This window comes from Anomaloglossus baeobatrachus, chromosome 2 (assembly GCF_048569485.1).
Source record: "Anomaloglossus baeobatrachus isolate aAnoBae1 chromosome 2, aAnoBae1.hap1, whole genome shotgun sequence".
Lineage (NCBI taxonomy): Eukaryota > Metazoa > Chordata > Amphibia > Anura > Aromobatidae > Anomaloglossus > Anomaloglossus baeobatrachus.
This window is the reverse complement of record NC_134354.1, coordinates 350467336-350485269: the sequence shown is the minus strand read 5'-3', so window position 1 is coordinate 350485269 and position 17934 is coordinate 350467336. Positions and strand designations below refer to the sequence as shown.

Here is a 17934-nt window from a genome sequence, read left to right as displayed (position 1 = left end):
GGCCAAAGCTTAAGTGGCACCCTGGACAAGCCAGGACATCACAGGTACTGCAACAACACACCCCACACCCAGGCTAGGCACATCTAGGTCAAACACAAATCCTTGTTGCCTCCCTCCAGGGGCTGATGTACACCAGGGGGTAGGCCAGGCGGTTGGCCCCTCCCACTGAGGAGTTCACAGTCCTGGAGGCGGGAAAAGAAGTCAGATCAGTTTTGAGGAGTGAAGTGGTAGTAGAGGAGACTGACCGTGTCCGGGTGCGTGGCCCGGGCACATACAGCAAGGTTGGCAGACGGTAGTGACTGTCTGCAGGAGAGGCTGATTGGAGTGAACCGTAAGGACCGGGGACGGGCGGTGGCCCGACGGTACCGGATCACGGAACAAAGAGAAGCCAGCACCATTCGGCAGGGCTGACGGACCCCGACCAGGCTAGGAGTCGCCGTAAAACCAGTCAAATCCGTTAGCGAAGGGAACCTCCGGGGTTTCCCAGCAGTCAAGACCCGATTGAAGGCAACAGCTCAAACCGTGAAGGGAAATACAGTCACCGCCAAGGCTACAGTTCCCAGGGCCAGAGCCTGTGGGCAAAAGGGGCTCCTTCAGCATCCATCCAAGCTGGGGAGCGGGTTACCGGGAGAGCTACCGCAGCCATCTGTGGGACCCGTCCATCCAGCCGTTTGTTTTACCGGAGACTTTGCATTCATCATTGGCTGAGTGAGTACCACCGTGCCGTGCAGCACAGCGCTGCCCCTGCGACCCTGCACCTCACCAGGCCCTGTAACCCGCCTGCCATCCTTCCCTCACCGGGCCCCGGGACAACCAAACCCCCTACCCACGGAGGGGAGAAAAAACATCCAAGCTGCTCCCTGTCATCGCTCCCGGGATCCCCGTCAAGAGCAGTGGTGGTGTCACAACCTCACCACAACCGTGGGTGGCGTCACGGACAATATTCCTAAACCAAACAAACCCCCTTTCACTCACGGGCGAGGAGCGCCGCTCGAGTCCCCGGGATCCAGCCCACTGCTCAAGCCACCACCGAGCAGCAGCAGCATCCGGACCCGAGCAGTGGGTGAGCGCAGCGTCCCCTCCCCGCCCGCAACACTTACTCTGATGTTGTCAATCTTCTGCTTGAAGAAAGAGGCAAAGTCTTCAGCTGAGATGAGAGGAGAGGGAGGTGGTGCTGGGGGACGGAGGAGAGAATTGAAAGTGTTGAATAGCTGTTTAGGGTTTTGAGAGAGAGAAGATATGAGGGATGAGAAGTAGGTTTGTTTTGCAGCAGTGAGTGTGGACTTGAAGGTGGTGAGGGACTATTTATATTCAATGAAGTGCTCAGTGGAATGAGACTTCTTCCATCTGCGCTCAGCAATTCTGGAAGCCTGTCTCTGTTGTTTAGTCTGACTCATGTGCCAGGGTTGCCTGTTGATTGTGCGGGTTTTTGTGTGTGTGAGGGGAGCAGCTGATTCGAGAGCTGCAGTGATTCGAGAGCTGCAGAGATTGTATTGTTGACACCAATCTTACAGCTAAAGCAAGCAATATACACAGCTTAAATTTCAAAAATGCTTTATTAACAATAAATTCTGGTAAAAATGAATCAAATGGAACCACCCAGATGACGGATGAAATAATTACTCATGGGGTACACGGCACTTGTGGTGAGAAAATCACACCGCCATATACCAGCAGGATAGTAAAAGAGAGGTTATTAGATATGTGCCTAGCAGTGGAAGTCACAGCCAATCTATTACAAAATATATAAATAAATTATAAGTTACTATGTGTAAGGACAGTGAGATTAAAATTGCAAGGCAAAAATCATATTACCAAGAAGTAAAGTATCCAACAGGTATCAGTACAGCGGCCCCCACAAACACTGATGTGCGTTTCGCAGCTACCGTGCTTCGTCCAGGAGTGATACATACTAAGTCCCAGAGCTCCTTTATAAAGAGAGCTGCATCCAATAGTGTGCTTGATGAAAAACCGGTGTGCACATAAACAGCGCTGAATCGGTGTGTGTAATTTAGAGATTGTAGTGTTGTATAAAGTTGCAGCAGCATCAGTATCATGTAAAAATGCAATGTCTGTGAGAGGGAGAAGGGACTGAGAAAGTGCGCGTATATCAAGGTGTTTGATATTTCTGCGAGGGTGTGAAAGTTTGTGGAGGGGGGGTTGCGTACTTGGAGAAGAGAGGGAAGAGAATGTGAGTAGGTTGTGGTCATACAGGGGGAGAAGCGAGTTAGAGAGGTTAGATAGGGAACAGAGGCGAGTGAAGATAAGGTCCAGCGTGTGGCCATCTTTGTGAGTAGCTGCAGAAGACCATTGGGTGAGACCGAAGGAGGAAGTGAGTGTTAGAAGTTTGGAGACAGATGAGTGGGAAGTGTCAATGGGGATGTTGAAATCACCCATGATGATGGTGGGGATGTCGGTGGCAAGGAAATGTAGTATCCTAGTGGTGAAATGATCAAAAAAGGCAGTGGCTGGCCCTGGAGGGCGGTAAATGACAGCCAATTGAAGGTTGGAGGGGGTGTAGATGCGTACGGAGTGCACCTAAAAAGAGGGAAGAGTAACAGAGGGTGGTAGTGGAATTGGTGTAAAGGAGCATTGGTCGGACAGGAGCAAACCAACTCCTCCACCTTGCTTGTTGCTGGGGCGGGGGGGGGGGTGAGAGAGTTGGAGGCTGCCATAAGAAAGTGCAACAGGAGAGGCTGTGTCAGAGGGGGTGAGCAAGGTTTCTGTGATGGCAAGAATTGAAAGTTTATTACTGATTAAAAGATCATGAATGTAGGAAGGTTTGTTGCAGACAGAGCGAGCGTTCCATAGTGCTCCTGTTAGTGGGACTGGGAGATCAGGGGCTGGGTGGATGGGTATGAGGTTAGAGAGGTTGCGGAGATTTGTGATAGGTTGTGGATGAGGGTTTGAAGTGACAATAGGGAGGAGGACCTGGATTAGGAGAGATATCTCCAGCAGTGAGGAGAAGCAGAGAGAGTGTTAGTAGGTGGGACCAGGAGAGGCCATGAGATGGTCGTGTGTGTCTGGAGACACTGCGTGAAATGTGGAGGAAAATATGTGAGGGGAAGGTGAGATGGGTGGGGAGGATAGTGGGAGAGATGAATAGTTCATTACTGGGTTTAGGGATCAGAGGGGGCAGTAGAAAGTGAAGTAATATAGGGGTGAAAGAGAAGAAAAACACAAACATTGTTTACAGTGGCTATGTTTCCAGTTACCTTCTGGTCACTTCCGGCCCAATTCTGGCCTAATTCAATGCATCATACTTATATGGCGCATACTTGTATTGGTGCAGACGAAAAGTCTTGTGCAGACTTTTTAGTTGCCCCAATATATACATATACAACTGCAATCAGCTGTGAAGGGGTGGGGTGCAACAAGGACCTCTTGATCATTCAATCAAAGAAGCCAGATGCAGCATCACATAGGCGGAGTAAACAAAGGTCATAAAAGGAAGGTGGGGAACAGAAGGGGAAGAGGTCACAGTGAGAAGTTGGAGCATGCCAGGGAGATATTGAAGCAAAGAGAGAACAGGTCAGATCTTTTGGGAAAGTAGAGTGGATGGTTTAACATACCAGGTATTAGCACAGACAGCAGAGAGAAGGGGAGATCAGTTCACTTCATGGGAAAGTAGAGTGGATGGTTTAACATACCTGTGGGTAGATAGACATGATGATTAGATGATGGCAGAGAAGTGATGATAGATGACCAAGTGCATCACAATAATATCTCTGGCCTAATTCAATTTATATGAATATGCTTTGATCTAAACCATTGCCTGGTAGCTCTGGCAGTATGTTTAGGGTCATTGTCCTGCTGGAAGGTAATTTTGACCCAAAATTAGAAATTTGACCATAATTTACCAACTTTTAAAATATCATCTCATCAGGATATACCAACATTAGTTTACCAAAATTATCCCAATGAATACTATTACTCAATATATAATTTATTTTTATTGATAGCAACGCTAAAAACAACAATACACAATACAAGTTAAAACCTACATAAAATCATCAGTAGGCAGGAAAACAAGGCATGCAATAAATTATAAAGTATAAATGGAGCCACAAAAGTCCATACAATCACAATCAATAATGATAAGGTCCATTACCTCATATAACAGTAAAATACTTATACAACCATATCAATAAATTGCTCCTCTAAAAGCCCAATACCAGACCTGTAGCCATATTAAGCATGCACAAGTTTTCCTGCCTCCCACTCCAACGCACGTTTCACACCGCTTCCTCAGGGAGTGACCAAAAATGTCAGTATTTATGTAGGTTTTAACTTGTATTGTGTATTGTTGTTTTTAACGTTGCTATCAATAAAAATAAATTATATATTGAGTAATAGTATCTGCTGGAAGGTAAACCTACTCCCAGGAATTTATGTCCTTTTTGGCATATTATTTTTGAATACAGTGTAGGGACTCATAAGCATGCGGACCCTTGACGTTTGGATTACGAGCATATGTATTTTGGCCAAAATATGGACCAATACCTCACATTTTTTATCATTTTACTGTATATCATTTTTATTGCCAATTTTCTACAGCATGCAGCCAGGCCCTCTGGGTGTCTGTCCTGTGTGGTACACTTAAATAGTGCTGGGCAGCCCACCTGATCTAATAGGAGGGCGTCAGCAATAGGCTGTGAGCCGGACACTGTGCATTGCACATATCTGTGTGACTGTTGCCCTACGTAAAACCTCATTAGTGGGCAACTTTAATACCAGCAGCCACCCCTTTCATGATTTGGTAGGTTGAGAGTGGCTGTCTTATCGGTATTCTGCACCTGTGTTACCCATATCTTTATCATAGAGGGCCGGCTGCATCCTGCAAGTGCATTTGTCATTTTTGACCTGAGTTGGCTGGTGGCTTTTTTGTGGTGAGTTTTTTTGATTTTTTTTTTCATTGAATTTATGTCCTTTTCGGTGATTTACTGAAGAAAAACATACCCACGGGATAATGCTGCCACCACCATGTTTGATGGTGGGGATGGTGTTCTCAAGGTCATGGGCAGTGTTAGTTTTCTGCCACACATAGCATTTTGCATTTAGCCCCAAAAAGTTATAATTTGGTCTCACCTGACCAGAGCACCTTCTTTACATGATAGCTGTTTCCCCTGCTTTTTGTAAATTGCAAACAGGACATTTTATGGCTTTCAAAAATAATTTCTTCATGCTACTCTTCAAAAAATCCAGATTTGTGATATATACAACAGTCTTGTGAGCAGATTCTCCCATCTGAGCTTTGGATTTCTGCAGGTCTTCCACAGTGAGCATTGGCCTCTTGGCTGCTTCTCTAACTAGTGCTCTCCTTGCTTGAGATGTAAATTTAGTTGGACCATCATGTCTTGGTAGGTTTGCAGTTGTTTTATACTTAGTGACGGGGAGCATGCTCAGCCCTACTCTGTTCCTCAATCGAGCATTAGTATGCTCAATACACTCAATACTTGATCGAGCTTTTTGCTGCTCAGACCCGCGCATGTTTCCTGGATTTTTATCAACCAGTAAACATGAAGAGAATGCCTGCCAATCATAGTAATACTGTAGCCATCTTGGATACTGGCATTACAATGATTGGTTGGCTGCATAGCGCTATCAGGTCTATATGTGACCCAGAGACACCATGATTGCTGTGATTGCTGCACTCTACCCGTAAATAGTGTAAGGACTAGGGAGAGAATCAGATAGAAAAGGCACAGTGTGTTATTGTATGACGGTACCTACTGGTAGAACAGTAAACAGTCTTTTTCAGGACTAGTTGAAAGCTATTCTATTCTCTAATAATGGCATTATTATTCTGTATTCACTGTAGGGCAAGCTTTCTGGAGTAGCAGTTGTATATTGGAAGAATGTAAGCAGTGATTGTAGCCTTACAGACCGTGCTGCTGATACCTCCAAAATGGCATTTATTCTCTAATACAGCTCTTAGGCTGCTTTCACACTATGTTTTTTTAAAATGCGTCATGAACGTTTTTTTAACGCAAAAACGGATCCAGTGCAAATGCGTTTTCATTTCAATGCATTTGCAATGGACTCGCGTTAACATGCGTTCACCTGCGTTTGCGTGCGTTATAGTAAGGATCCAGCGACTTGCAGTTTTTTAACTTTTTTCAAAGACACTACTTGTAGCGTTTTTGAGCTGCGTCCAAATACAGCAAATTTCTGGATCCTGACTAAACAGCATGCAAACGCATGTGAACGCTGGCATGCTGATAGACAGGATCCTACTTGCTCTACTGAGCATACACAGAAACCGGCCTCGCGTGATCACTCTCTCTCCCCCTCCCTCTCTCCACTGCCTGAGTAGCTGTGGAGGCTCGTAACTAAGGTAAACATCGGGTAACCGCGGGCTTAGTTACCCGATGTTTATCTTGGTTACGTGTGCAAAGAGCCCGGCTCCTAGCAGCTGCAGACGCTCGGAACCAATGTAAATATCGGGTATCCAAGCAAGTTACCCGATGTTTACTTTGGTTACGAGCCTCCGCAGCTGTTAAATGTCGGCTCACAGTCTTTTACGTTCAGTTCCCCTCCCTCCCGATCACATGACTCCAATGCCCGCCCATAAACTGAAAGTTACAGGATCCTGCAAAATAACTCATGCGTTTGCATGCGTTTTTCTTTGCAAAAACAGGATCCGCTTTTGCAGCAAAAAAACGTTCATGGCGCATGCTAAAAAAACGTATTGTCAAAGCAGCCTTAGCTGCATTTAGTATAGGGCAAGCTTCTGGAGTGGGGGTAGTGTGTTAGAGGCCTCTAGGTAGTGATTGTAGCCTTAGAGACTATGCCGCTGATAACTAGAAAAATTCATTTATTCTCTGATAATACTGTTCTTAGCTTCATATACTATGTGGTAAGCTTCTGGAATAGAGGTAGTGTATTAGAGGCCTCTAGGCAGTGATTGTAGTCTTACAGACTATGGTGCTGCTACCTTAAAAATGTATTCTATTATCTAATAATACTACTCTTAGCTGCATTTAGTTGATAGAGAAGGGATAATATATTAGAGGCCTGTAGGCAAGGATTCTAGCCTTACTGACCTTGCTGCTGCAACCTAAAACCAAAAGTCATAACCAGGGTTACATCTATTATTTTCCCTATTAATACTTCTATTAGCTGCATTTAGAAAACATTCAGAATTCAGTGTAGGGATAGTTGCTAGAAAAGGGTTTACTTTTGCATTAGATGCATATAGTCAGGATATATAGTCCTTATATAGATATACTGCTGCTGCAACCTAACTGCATCGGTCAGGGCATGAGTAATGCTATGGAATAAGTGCAGGTATAATGTGGGGAGTGCACACTGGGAAATGTATTGGCAGCTAGGCACAGGGTAACGCAGGACGTCCGCCGCTATCAGGATGCGGAAAGCCTCAGAGTCCAGAATCCTAAATGGCCACATTTTCAGGGCAAGTAGTCAGGATATTCAAACATAACACCCTGTGTACTTATTCCATCTCCATAAAGTCCACATTCAAAGCATCTTTTGTGAGCAGCGAATGTGTAATTAGACACAGATGCGGGATGGGGACACTGATTATGGCATCATAGCTGCTCGTTATCTTGGTTGATTCCTCAAAGTTCTTTCAATTGAGTGAGGGTTGGTTGCTGGTCCTCTAAACATTATGATAACTGGCTGCCTGCTGGCCTTCCATAGATTGAGTGAGGGATGACTCTTAGTGAAGGTCATCTGCTGGCCCTTTAAACATTTTGAGTATGGGTTGGCTGCTTGCCCTCTAAAAATTATGTGAGAGGTCCGGCTGTTGGCCCTCTAAAACTTATTCAACTTTTGCATACCTTAGCATCTCAGAGTTCAGCTGTATGCTTGTTAGAGTATATTTCAAGTTCAGTTTGCACCTGTTCACATTTGTCTCTTAGGAAGTGCTTTTAGTTTTCTCAAGTCAGCATTTTCAGTTAATCATTTATTATGCCCCTGGCGGCACTAGAAATCTTCCTTGACAAAACGCAAGCGGCAGAGCAGGCTGGCACCTGCAGGGATTAGAGGGTGAGTTCATACATGTGTCCAGCTTGGATACCCAATAGTTGTAGGTAAGAGAGGAATCACAGAGGATGATGGTATGGTCAGCTAGGTACTCCTTCACTTTTTTCATGAACTTTTCCCTCCTTGTTAGACTACTCTGTGCTTGAGGACCCCGATGCTGGGAGGATCTAATGAAACTGACCAAGACCTTTGATAGTGTTCTCCTGCCTCCTTTGGACCTGGGATGTGTATCCCTCATCTCTCCTTGGTTGCCCAAGGAACTATGTTTTCTGTCGCCAGAATTGTCAGATGGGACGTTTTTGTACGAATTTTTCAACTAGAGCTCCTGGTATTGGACCATTTTAGTAGCCCTCTCCACGTCAGGAATGAGAGATGGAAAGTTGTCCTTGTAGTGTGGGTCAAGAAGGGTGAACAACCAGTGACCAGTGTAGGCCAAAATGTGAATAATGTGAGGTCATGGGAAAGGCTGCTGGACATAAATAGGTCTCACACATGGCGTACCTTACAAGTAGCTCAAGCAAATCTGAATAGGTTTTCAGAAAATGCTAAGTTGAGCAAGCCAGGTACATTCGAGAGCTTGCCAAGCTTCAGAGCCATCATCAGGTTATAGCCATTATCCCGCACGACCGTACCTAGTTGCAGTTTAAACAGTGAGAGTCACGGTTCTATCTAAAGTTGTAATTTAATATTGTTTTTAATATACCTAATTATCCCTATCCTTCCCTTACTACCTCACTACTCTATGTTACGGGGGGCTGTCTGATAATAAACCCCAAAGGAATATCAGACAGTCAGGGTCCACCGTGCAAAGACTCTGCTCAGGCTATGGCAGAGGATAAGGGGTATATAAGTGTGCCACTGTAAATAGTAATAGCACAAGTGCAGAGTGCAATACCTCTGTTAAACTCACAGAGGAATATAATTAGAAAATAAAGCAATTCCTCCCTTGCTTGGAGGGTGTGTGGTATGGTCTCTGTTAATGGTCACAGAGACAAAAGCAGTGAGTGTGAAATGGCACCTACCTAGGTCCGTTCCTCTAGTGGTGCCAGGAGACGGACAGCAGCATAAGCCGCACAAAGCTCCTACCTGCATTCGCTCCACTAGTGTGCGAGGACACGAACCACTAGATATGGCACCTGCCTAGGTCCGCTCCACTAGTGGTGCAAAAGAGACAGACAGCAGCATAAGCCACACAAAGCTCCTACCTATGTTCGCTCCCCTAGTGTGCGAGGATACGAACAACTGCCAGACGCAGTATAAGGAACGTTACCCTAGCGGCAACGTCCACCTACGAGTAGAATCACATGGCCCAGCCGGACCATGTGCCTCAGGCACCTGCCTATGTTCGCTCCACTAAGATGTAAGGATACGGACCGCAGCCAAAGCTGTAAGGTATAAGAACGCTACCCTGCCGGTAGCGCTCACCTAGCATAGACAGAGAGATGCCTAGAGGGACGTGCACAGAGCGTCTACTCTCATGCATGAACCAAGAGGACTGAGAACCGGGCGGCGTGCGTTAGGGTCTTATATAGACTCTGTGCCTCATCCAAGATGGAGGACACCAGAGCCAATCCGCTGCCAGAACGACAGCAATGACGTCACGCTGGCCTATCACCGATCAAAGCGTCACAAGCACATGACCAGCGACCAATCGGCATAGAAGGTGTCAGAGACATGTGACCACGTGTCACAAGCACATGACCAGCGGCCAATCAGCTTAGAAGGTGTCAGAGACATGTGACCTCGTGTCAGCGATGATGTCACCCGCACATGTGCAATGGCTCCAAGATAGGACTTAGTCTCCAGTGCTTGCACATGTGCAGTAGCAAGAATTCCGAACATAATCTCCAGTGCTCGCACATGTGCAGTAGCAAGAAATCCGAACATAGTCTCCAGTGCCACAGCAACCGTAACACTCTATCTGCTTTATTTTTTTATATTTCCTCCTTGATGTTGCTTGTTAGAAAATTCCAGTGCATGCTAGGATACTCAAATGAGTCATCATCAGGGGGCAAAGGCTGAGGTCACTACTGCAGCCTCTCCCCCCTTCATCAAATGAAGTGTTATCAGTGATCTCCATTTCAGGGGCTTGGCTTGTGCTCTACTTACCATACACCGGCTGTCAATTCCGACAGATTCTCAGTAGAATCTTGTAAGGGTAAGTTCACACAGTGCGTTTTTCGCGGCGTTTTTGCGCAGTTTTCGAGTGCGTTTTTGCTCAGAAAACTGCATGACTTTGCTTCCCCAGCAAAGTCTATGGGTTTTCATTTTTGCTGTCTGCACACAGCGTTTTTTTTCAGCTGCGTTTTTGTGGTGCCACAAAAACGCAGCATGTCAATTATTCCCGCGTTTTTCACTGCGCTTTTCATCCATTGAGTGCAATGGGATGTTGAAAGACGCAATGAGAAACGCAAATAGGTGCGTTTTGGTGCGTTTTAGTGCGTTTCTAAGACCAAAAACGCAGCTATAAACGCAGGAGGTGGGTAGTAAAGTGACATGTACAGGAAGAGGATTCCTTCTGTCAGTAAATACAGAAGCGTGAATCCTCCCGGTACCGTCATAGCCGCTTCCACCTCCAATCCTGTGCATGTACGCTGCCGTGCGGCACCATGTCTGGGCGGGAGGTGGAAGCGGCTGCAAAATCAAAAGTGAACAGTAAAAAAAAAAAAAGTTATACTCACCTGTCTGCAGGGTCCCGGTGCCATGCAGGACCTGGCGATGGATCACCTGATGCAGTCACCTGACGCATCAGCTGATCGTACGTCTCGGGCTGACGCCACCGGCCGGCCGGCTTCACCTATCAGCGGATGCGTCAGGAGACTTCATCCCTGATTACCGGCAGCTGCTGCAGCGATCGGACGGGATCAAAGTCCGCTGCAGGAGCTGCCGGTAATCAGCACATAAGTGAGTATTTTTTTTTTTTTCTTTTTATTGCACTGATGCATCTGCTGATTGTATAATCGGCTTTTCTACAATCAGCTGATGTGTGATGTGATTCAGGCACTTGATCCTGACACATCATCTGATCGCTTTGCCTTCCAGCAAACCGATCAGATGATATTGGATCCGGATTGGACGGCGCGGGACCCTTGACCCAGGATTACTGCGGAGGGGGGGTTCTTTATTTCAATAAAGATGGAGTCACTAATTGTGTTGTGTTTTATTTCTAATAAAAATATTTTTCTGTGTGTTGTGTTTTTTTTATCTTTACTAGAAATTCATGGTGGCCATGTCTAATATTGGCGTGACACCATGAATTTCGGGCTTAGGGCCAGCTGATAATATACAGCTAGCCCTAACCCCATTATTACCCAGTGAGCCACCCGGCATCAGGGCAGCTGGAAGAGTTGGATACAGCGTCAGAAATGGCGCTTCTATGAAAGCGCCATTATCTGGGGTGGCTACGGACTGCAATTCGCAGCGGGGGTGCCCAGAAAGCATGGGCACCCTGCACTGTGGATTCCAATCCCCAGCTGCCTAGTTGTACCCGGCTGGACACAAACATTAGGCGAAGCTCACGTCATTTTTTTTTTTTAATTATTTCATGAAATTCATGAAATAATTAAAAAAAGGGCTTCTCTATATTTTTGGTTCCCAGCCGGGTACAAATAGGCAGCTGGGGTTGGGGGCAGCCCGTACCTGCCTGCTGTACCCGGCTAGCATACAAAAATATGGCGAAGCCCACGTCATTTTTTTTGTTTGGGGGGGCAAAGAAATCCTGCATACAGTCCTGGAAGGAGGATGCTGAACCTTGTAGTTCAACAGCTGCTGTCTGCTCTCCTGCATACACTATTGGATGGAGGATGCTGAGCCTTGTAGTTCTGCAGCTGCTGTCTGCTCTCCTGCATACACTATTGGATGGAGCATGCTGAGCCTTGTAGTTCTGCAGCTGTCTGCTCTCCTGCATACACTAGTGGAGAATGAAGAACATATTGAAGAAGGAAATGACATCAGACCTTTTTTTTTTGTTCACTGATAAAAAATGCATAAAGACGCAGTGAGCAAAAATGCAGCAAAACGCAGCAAAAAATGCACCAAATTGCGGCAAAACGCGCGCATTTTTTGCCGCGTTTTTTTGCCGCAGGTGCGTTTATGTGCGGTTTTTGCCGTAAAAACGCACAAAAACGCAGCGTCAAAAAAACGCAGTGTGTGAACCTAGCCTAACAGTGCACAAGTCTTCTCAGTGCACAATGGCAGAGCACTTGCTTGCCGACTCTGATTAGAAGTGACAAGCTGGCAACAGAGTGCACTCTCAACACACATGGTAAGTAAAGAAAGAGTGATTAGAAACCAGGGCCGGCAACGCATGTGACGTCACTTCTGATCAAAGCCAGCATGGGAGTGTGCTGTCATTGTGCACTGAGAAGAATAGTGCCCAGTAATAAGATTCTACTAAGTATCCATTGGAATAAACAGCTGGCACATGCTCAGTATAAAAGGCTTTATCTTTCAATATGAATGTATATTTTTGATAAATTTTAGCACTGTATGCACTAGCACTAAAAAGTTTTGCAAATATTAAATAGTAGTGAAAGTATTATCACAAGTGGCTATATTATTATATTTTGTTCCCTTTATAATGTCTTAATTATGTCTTTATTATGTTTTCTATATTATAGAATCGAGGAACTCTGGTTATGCCATTTTTGGCTTTACAGTCAATGGATTTCTTTTTGAGTTTTCTGATGTTCTTCACCAATTTTAGTGATATACCACTTCATGAAACTTTCGTAAAAAACAACATGGTGAGTTAGTAATATTAGCAATGTTATTTAGCTACCTTATGGCTCTTTAAAGTAGTTGCAAGACTGAAAATAGCCTTTATTACCATTGAGACATATTTCCAGCCTTGTCAATAGCATATCTCTGGCCACACAAATACCAAAAATAGCATATCGAAGTCATTGTTGGGGTCTTTAAATTATATTTGCTGATTGCTATAGGTGGCACTAGAATTCAAGTCTTCTTCCTCTCTGAGGAGGCTATTTGTATAAATTAATCGTAGAGTAGCACTGCATGGTCTAGAAGTGTCATTATGCCAACTTGGCCCTCTCCACAAGGAGAAAAATTCCCCCTTAGATCCTCTGTCAAATACCTCTCGACTTGTCAAGTTGGATCTCCTGCTTTGCACTGATGGGGCAAATGGCCAGAAACACGTCGGTAAATGGAGTGTCTGGTTTGGCTTCTTATCCTTAATCATAATGGAAGGCTCATTAAAGTGTCAAAATTATGTTTAAAAATAAAATAAAAAAAAAAATAAAATGTTTAAACTTTTAAGATTGCTATATCCAAAAGGTGACATTAGAATTCAAGTCCCCTTCCGTTCTGAAGCGGCTTTTAGTACTTTTTGTGCCATCTACAGCATCCTGTAGCTTATAAGATGGAGAGTGAGAGAGCAGAGAGCCCAAGCCTTATGGTCTGCTATAATTTTGAATTCTATTGGCATGCTGTTGACATTCATACAGTTCAAAGTCATGCACAATGGAAACCTGTGCACCAAGCAAGAAGTCTTGGACAGGTGCCACAGATCTTTAGTTCTATCAATTCAGTAACATATACACTATTCACAAAAAGTTAGAGACTTTTGGCTTTCAGATAATATTTTAGGATGATCCAAAAATGCACACTAACCTTTTCAGGTGAACTTAATATAACCTTCTCTAAACTTTTGAATGCACATGTCAAACTGTTCAATGTTTCTGTACTTTTCGCACAACTTGCTGTTCTCTAACAAGGAGCTTAATAGCAAAATTCACAACAGATGTTCGATCCATGAATCGCCCAATAAATTTGGGGCTCAATTAGAATTGCTATTTAAACAGTCCTCATCATGCTTTTCACATTTTGACAGCATGAGAACAAGACGACATGTAACAATTGATTAACAGTACCTCGCCTTTGTGAGGCTTCAAACAGAATGTTCTCAAATAAAAGTGGAGTGAGCTTAGAGTGTCACAGAGTGTCATTATCAAATTTCAACTGAAATACAGACAGACTGGAAGAGTCACAGAAAGGCATAGAAGTGGACATCCTTAACCCCTTCAGCCCCCGGGCACTTTCCATTTTTGCGTTTTTGTTTTTTGCTCCCCTTCTTCCGAGAGGCGTAACTTTTTTATTTTTCCATCAATCTTGCCATATGAGGGTTTGTTTTTTGCAGGACAAGTTGTACTTTTAAATGAAACCATAAGTTTTACCATATAGTGTACTGGAAAACGGCAAAAAAATTCCAAGTGCGGAAAAATTGCAAAAAAAGTGTGATCATACAATAGTTTTTGTGATATTTTATTCACTGTGTTCACTATATGGTAAAACTGAGGTATCTATGTGATGCCTCAGGTCAGTGCGAGTTTGTAGACACCAAACATGTATAGGTTTACTTGTATCTAAGGGGTTAAAAAAAATCACAAGCTTGTCCAAAAAAAGTGGCGCACGTTTTGCGCCATTTTCCAAAACCCGTAGTGTTCTCATTTTTTGGGATCTGAGGCTCAGTGATGGCTTATTTTTTGCGTCTCCACCTGACGTTTTTAACGGTATCATTTTTGCGCAGATGCTACGTTTTGATCGCCTGTTATTGCATTTTGCGTAAAATTTGCGGCAACCAAAAAACATAATTTTGGCGTTTGGAATTTTTTTTGCCGCTACGCCGTTTACTGATCAGATTCATTGATTTTATATTTTGATAGATCGGCGATACCAAACGTGTATATTTTTTATTTTTTTAACCCTTTAATTTTCAATGGGGTGAAAGGGGGGTGATTTGAACTTTTAGGGTTTTTTTTATTTTTTTTTAATTTTTTAAAACTTTTTTCTTTATTTTTTTTTTATTTTACTAGTCTGCCTAGGGGGCTATAGCGATCAGCAATCCGATCGCTCTGCCCTATCTGCAGATCTCAGCTACAGAGCTGAGACCTGCAGATTTGCTGCTTTACTTTCAATGCCGGCTGTATTCCGGCATTGAGAGGACGTGAGTCATGTTAGCTACAGGCATCATCACATGACCCTGTGCTACCATGGCAACCACCGAAAGTCACGTGATCATGTCACGTGACTTCCGGCGGGGGCGGGGGCGGGGTAAGTGACTGTCATGGCGGCACCCATATACATATCGCTGCCAGATTTTGGCAGCGAAATGTAAGGGGTTAATGGCCGCGGGTGGAACCGATTCCACCCGCGGCTAGCAGGCACACATGTCAGCTGTTGATAACAGCTATGTGCGCGGATCGCCGCCGCCTGCCGGTGGCAGGGGGTGGGGCTTACCGGCACACGATCTATGACGTACCCAGTCATGAACGCTTCATTGTGAACAATGCCCTTTGGAATTGGATGATGAATGCCACACAACTCCAGATACATTTAAGGGAAGTGTCACATCAGACCATTCGAAACCGTTTACATCAGCATGTTCTGCATGCTAGACGACTTAAAAGGGTACCTGACTACACCACTAGCCACAGTCATAATCATCTTGCTGGAACGAGGGACCAGAGGGCCTCAGTGCTGTTCACTGATGAAAGTCGATTCACGCTGAGCAGAAATGATGGTCACCAGTGATGTTGGAGATGTCAAGGAGGGCGCTATGCATCAGCCACTGTCGTCACCAGACGAGCCTTTTGTGGTGGTGTTACAGTGTGGGCCGGTGTCTAGTCAATACAGAACTGCCCTACATGTTGAGAGTGGTACAGTGACAAAAATCTACTATTTGCATAACATCATTACATCATTAACCAAGTGATTGTGCCTCTACATGAATAACACTGGCCTAGTTTGATCATCTTGAACGACAATGCTCCAGCTCATGGGGAATAGCTTCTGAAGACTGGGGTACTTTTAACATTTTACATAAGTTTCACCTGAAAGCCAAATATCCCTAACTTTTTGTGAGTAGTGTATGTAAGCATGGCAATGATGAAAAGTTTACCTTTTTCTATTCTGTAAATTTCTTTTAGGTTGCTTTCATATGTAATTTTTTGTCAAACAAAATTGTGGTGTTTTTCATGAAATCTTATTGTGCATTTTAGTTTTTGTCCAAATATATTAAATGTTACAGAAGAATTCATAGTGAAATATAAAACTATATGTATATCTATCTATCTATATATATATATAGATAGATAGATAGATAGATAGATAGATAGATAGATAGATAGATAGATAGATAGATATAGTATATATATTTATATAATGAGTTCTGTTTTATCTAGTTCTGTTGCTTTTTTTAAGTGATTCCTTCCCTAAGAGTTCACTCACATTTCCGTATTGCACCTGATGAGTGTCTCAGAGAATCAGATGCATTATGGAACTGGCACGTGGCTCTGCTGCGCGTGTGATTGGAGTGTCATTCACTGTGTTCCTATTCTCTGGCATGCAAGAATCGGATTAGAGGTACGAAGAAGATGGAGAGTTTAATTTCTCCATCTTCTCCATTGCCTTTCTTGACGTATATCGGACTGCACTCGGATGTCATCCAAATGCAGTCTGATGTTTTGCACTTACCCATTGACTTGAATGGGTGTTCACTGTCCAATAAATGCTGCCAGTCACATCATACAGCGATTTTTTTTTTCTAGTCAACACTGTCCCCATAGTGTAACAATGGAGCAAGTGCTATCCAATTAAACATCAAATAGCACTTGTCAGTTATAGCTAAATATGAGTTATACCTAAATATGAGTGAACCCTAATGCAGTATATTATGGGCATGGCTACAAAGAAGTCAGAAAAAATGCATTTTACACATAAGACAATATCAAATACAAAAGCACTTGAAATTCACTGTATTGTTTTTTTACAAGTGTTAAAGTGCTAAAATATACTGTGTCTGAAGGAGGCCTTAATGTGAATACGTGTGATATTTGATGATTTATTTCAGGCCACATACAAGCTGGACACCCCGTCGATGCATTGGAGTTTTTTTCAGATGTGCCTAAGATTGATGATTACCTGTAGCTCTTATGTTGAAGTTCCCACCTTCATAAATCTAAATCCTTCAAATTACAATGTATGTAATGGACATTTGTATTATATTTTATATATTTTCTACTATCCACAATTCCATGTAAAGAGTCACTTAAAATGCACTGCTCACTTGTTAAAACTTACATAGGGTCATTTCTCTTTTTTTGCAGGATCAACGCACATAAGACTGAATTCATTTAGTATCTAAAATGGTCTTATCAAGCAATGGCTAAAAGTAATTTTTTTGGCTTATATTTTTCCAATAAGAACTGTTATTTTAGCATATCCAAATAGAAAAACCATCATCCGCAAACTTTCATAAAATCTTCATTTTATTTGATTCCATAGAAAACTTAAAAACATAGACACAGGTCGGTCCCGGTCTACATGTTTCGAGCGATAACACTCTTAAGCCTGCTTTACACGTTGCAATTTCGCATACAATATCGTATGCGATTTGCAACGCCCCCATCGTATGTGCAGCATGTTCAATTTGTTGAACGTGCCGCACAAACGATTAACCCCCGTCACACATACTTACCTTCCATACAACCTCGATGTGGGCGGCGAACGTCCACTTCCTGGAGTGGGAGGGACGTTTGGCGTCACATCGACGTCACGCGGCAGCCGGCCAATAGAAGCAGAGGGGCGGAGCTGAGCAGGGCATAAACATCCCGCCCACCTCCTTCCTTCCGCATTGTGGCCCGGGAGCCGCAGGAGGCAGGTGAGATCTGTTCATCGTTCCCGGGGTGTCACACACTGCGATGTGCGCTACCCCGGGTACGATGAACAATCTGATGTTCAATTCATCAGGAATGAACGACGTGCATGCGATGAACGGTTTTTCATTCAATCGCAATTGCACGTCGCTGTCACACGCTACAACATACCTTACGATGCCGGATGTGCGTCACTTACGACGTGACCCCGCCGACACATCGTAAGATATCTTGTAGCGTGTAAAGCAGG

General features: G+C 44.0%; 1 protein-coding gene across 1 annotated transcript in view; it reads left to right on the top strand.

Moving 5' to 3' along the window:
- LAPTM5 (lysosomal protein transmembrane 5) overlaps nt 1–17934 on the top strand; it is a 156696-nt gene that overhangs the window by 83416 nt on the left and 55346 nt on the right. Inside the window, exons 4-5 of the mRNA XM_075333696.1 lie at nt 12630–12755; nt 16880–17008. Coding sequence (XP_075189811.1) covers nt 12630–12755; nt 16880–17008 — 255 coding nt within the window. The remainder of the gene's footprint in view (nt 1–12629; nt 12756–16879; nt 17009–17934) is intronic.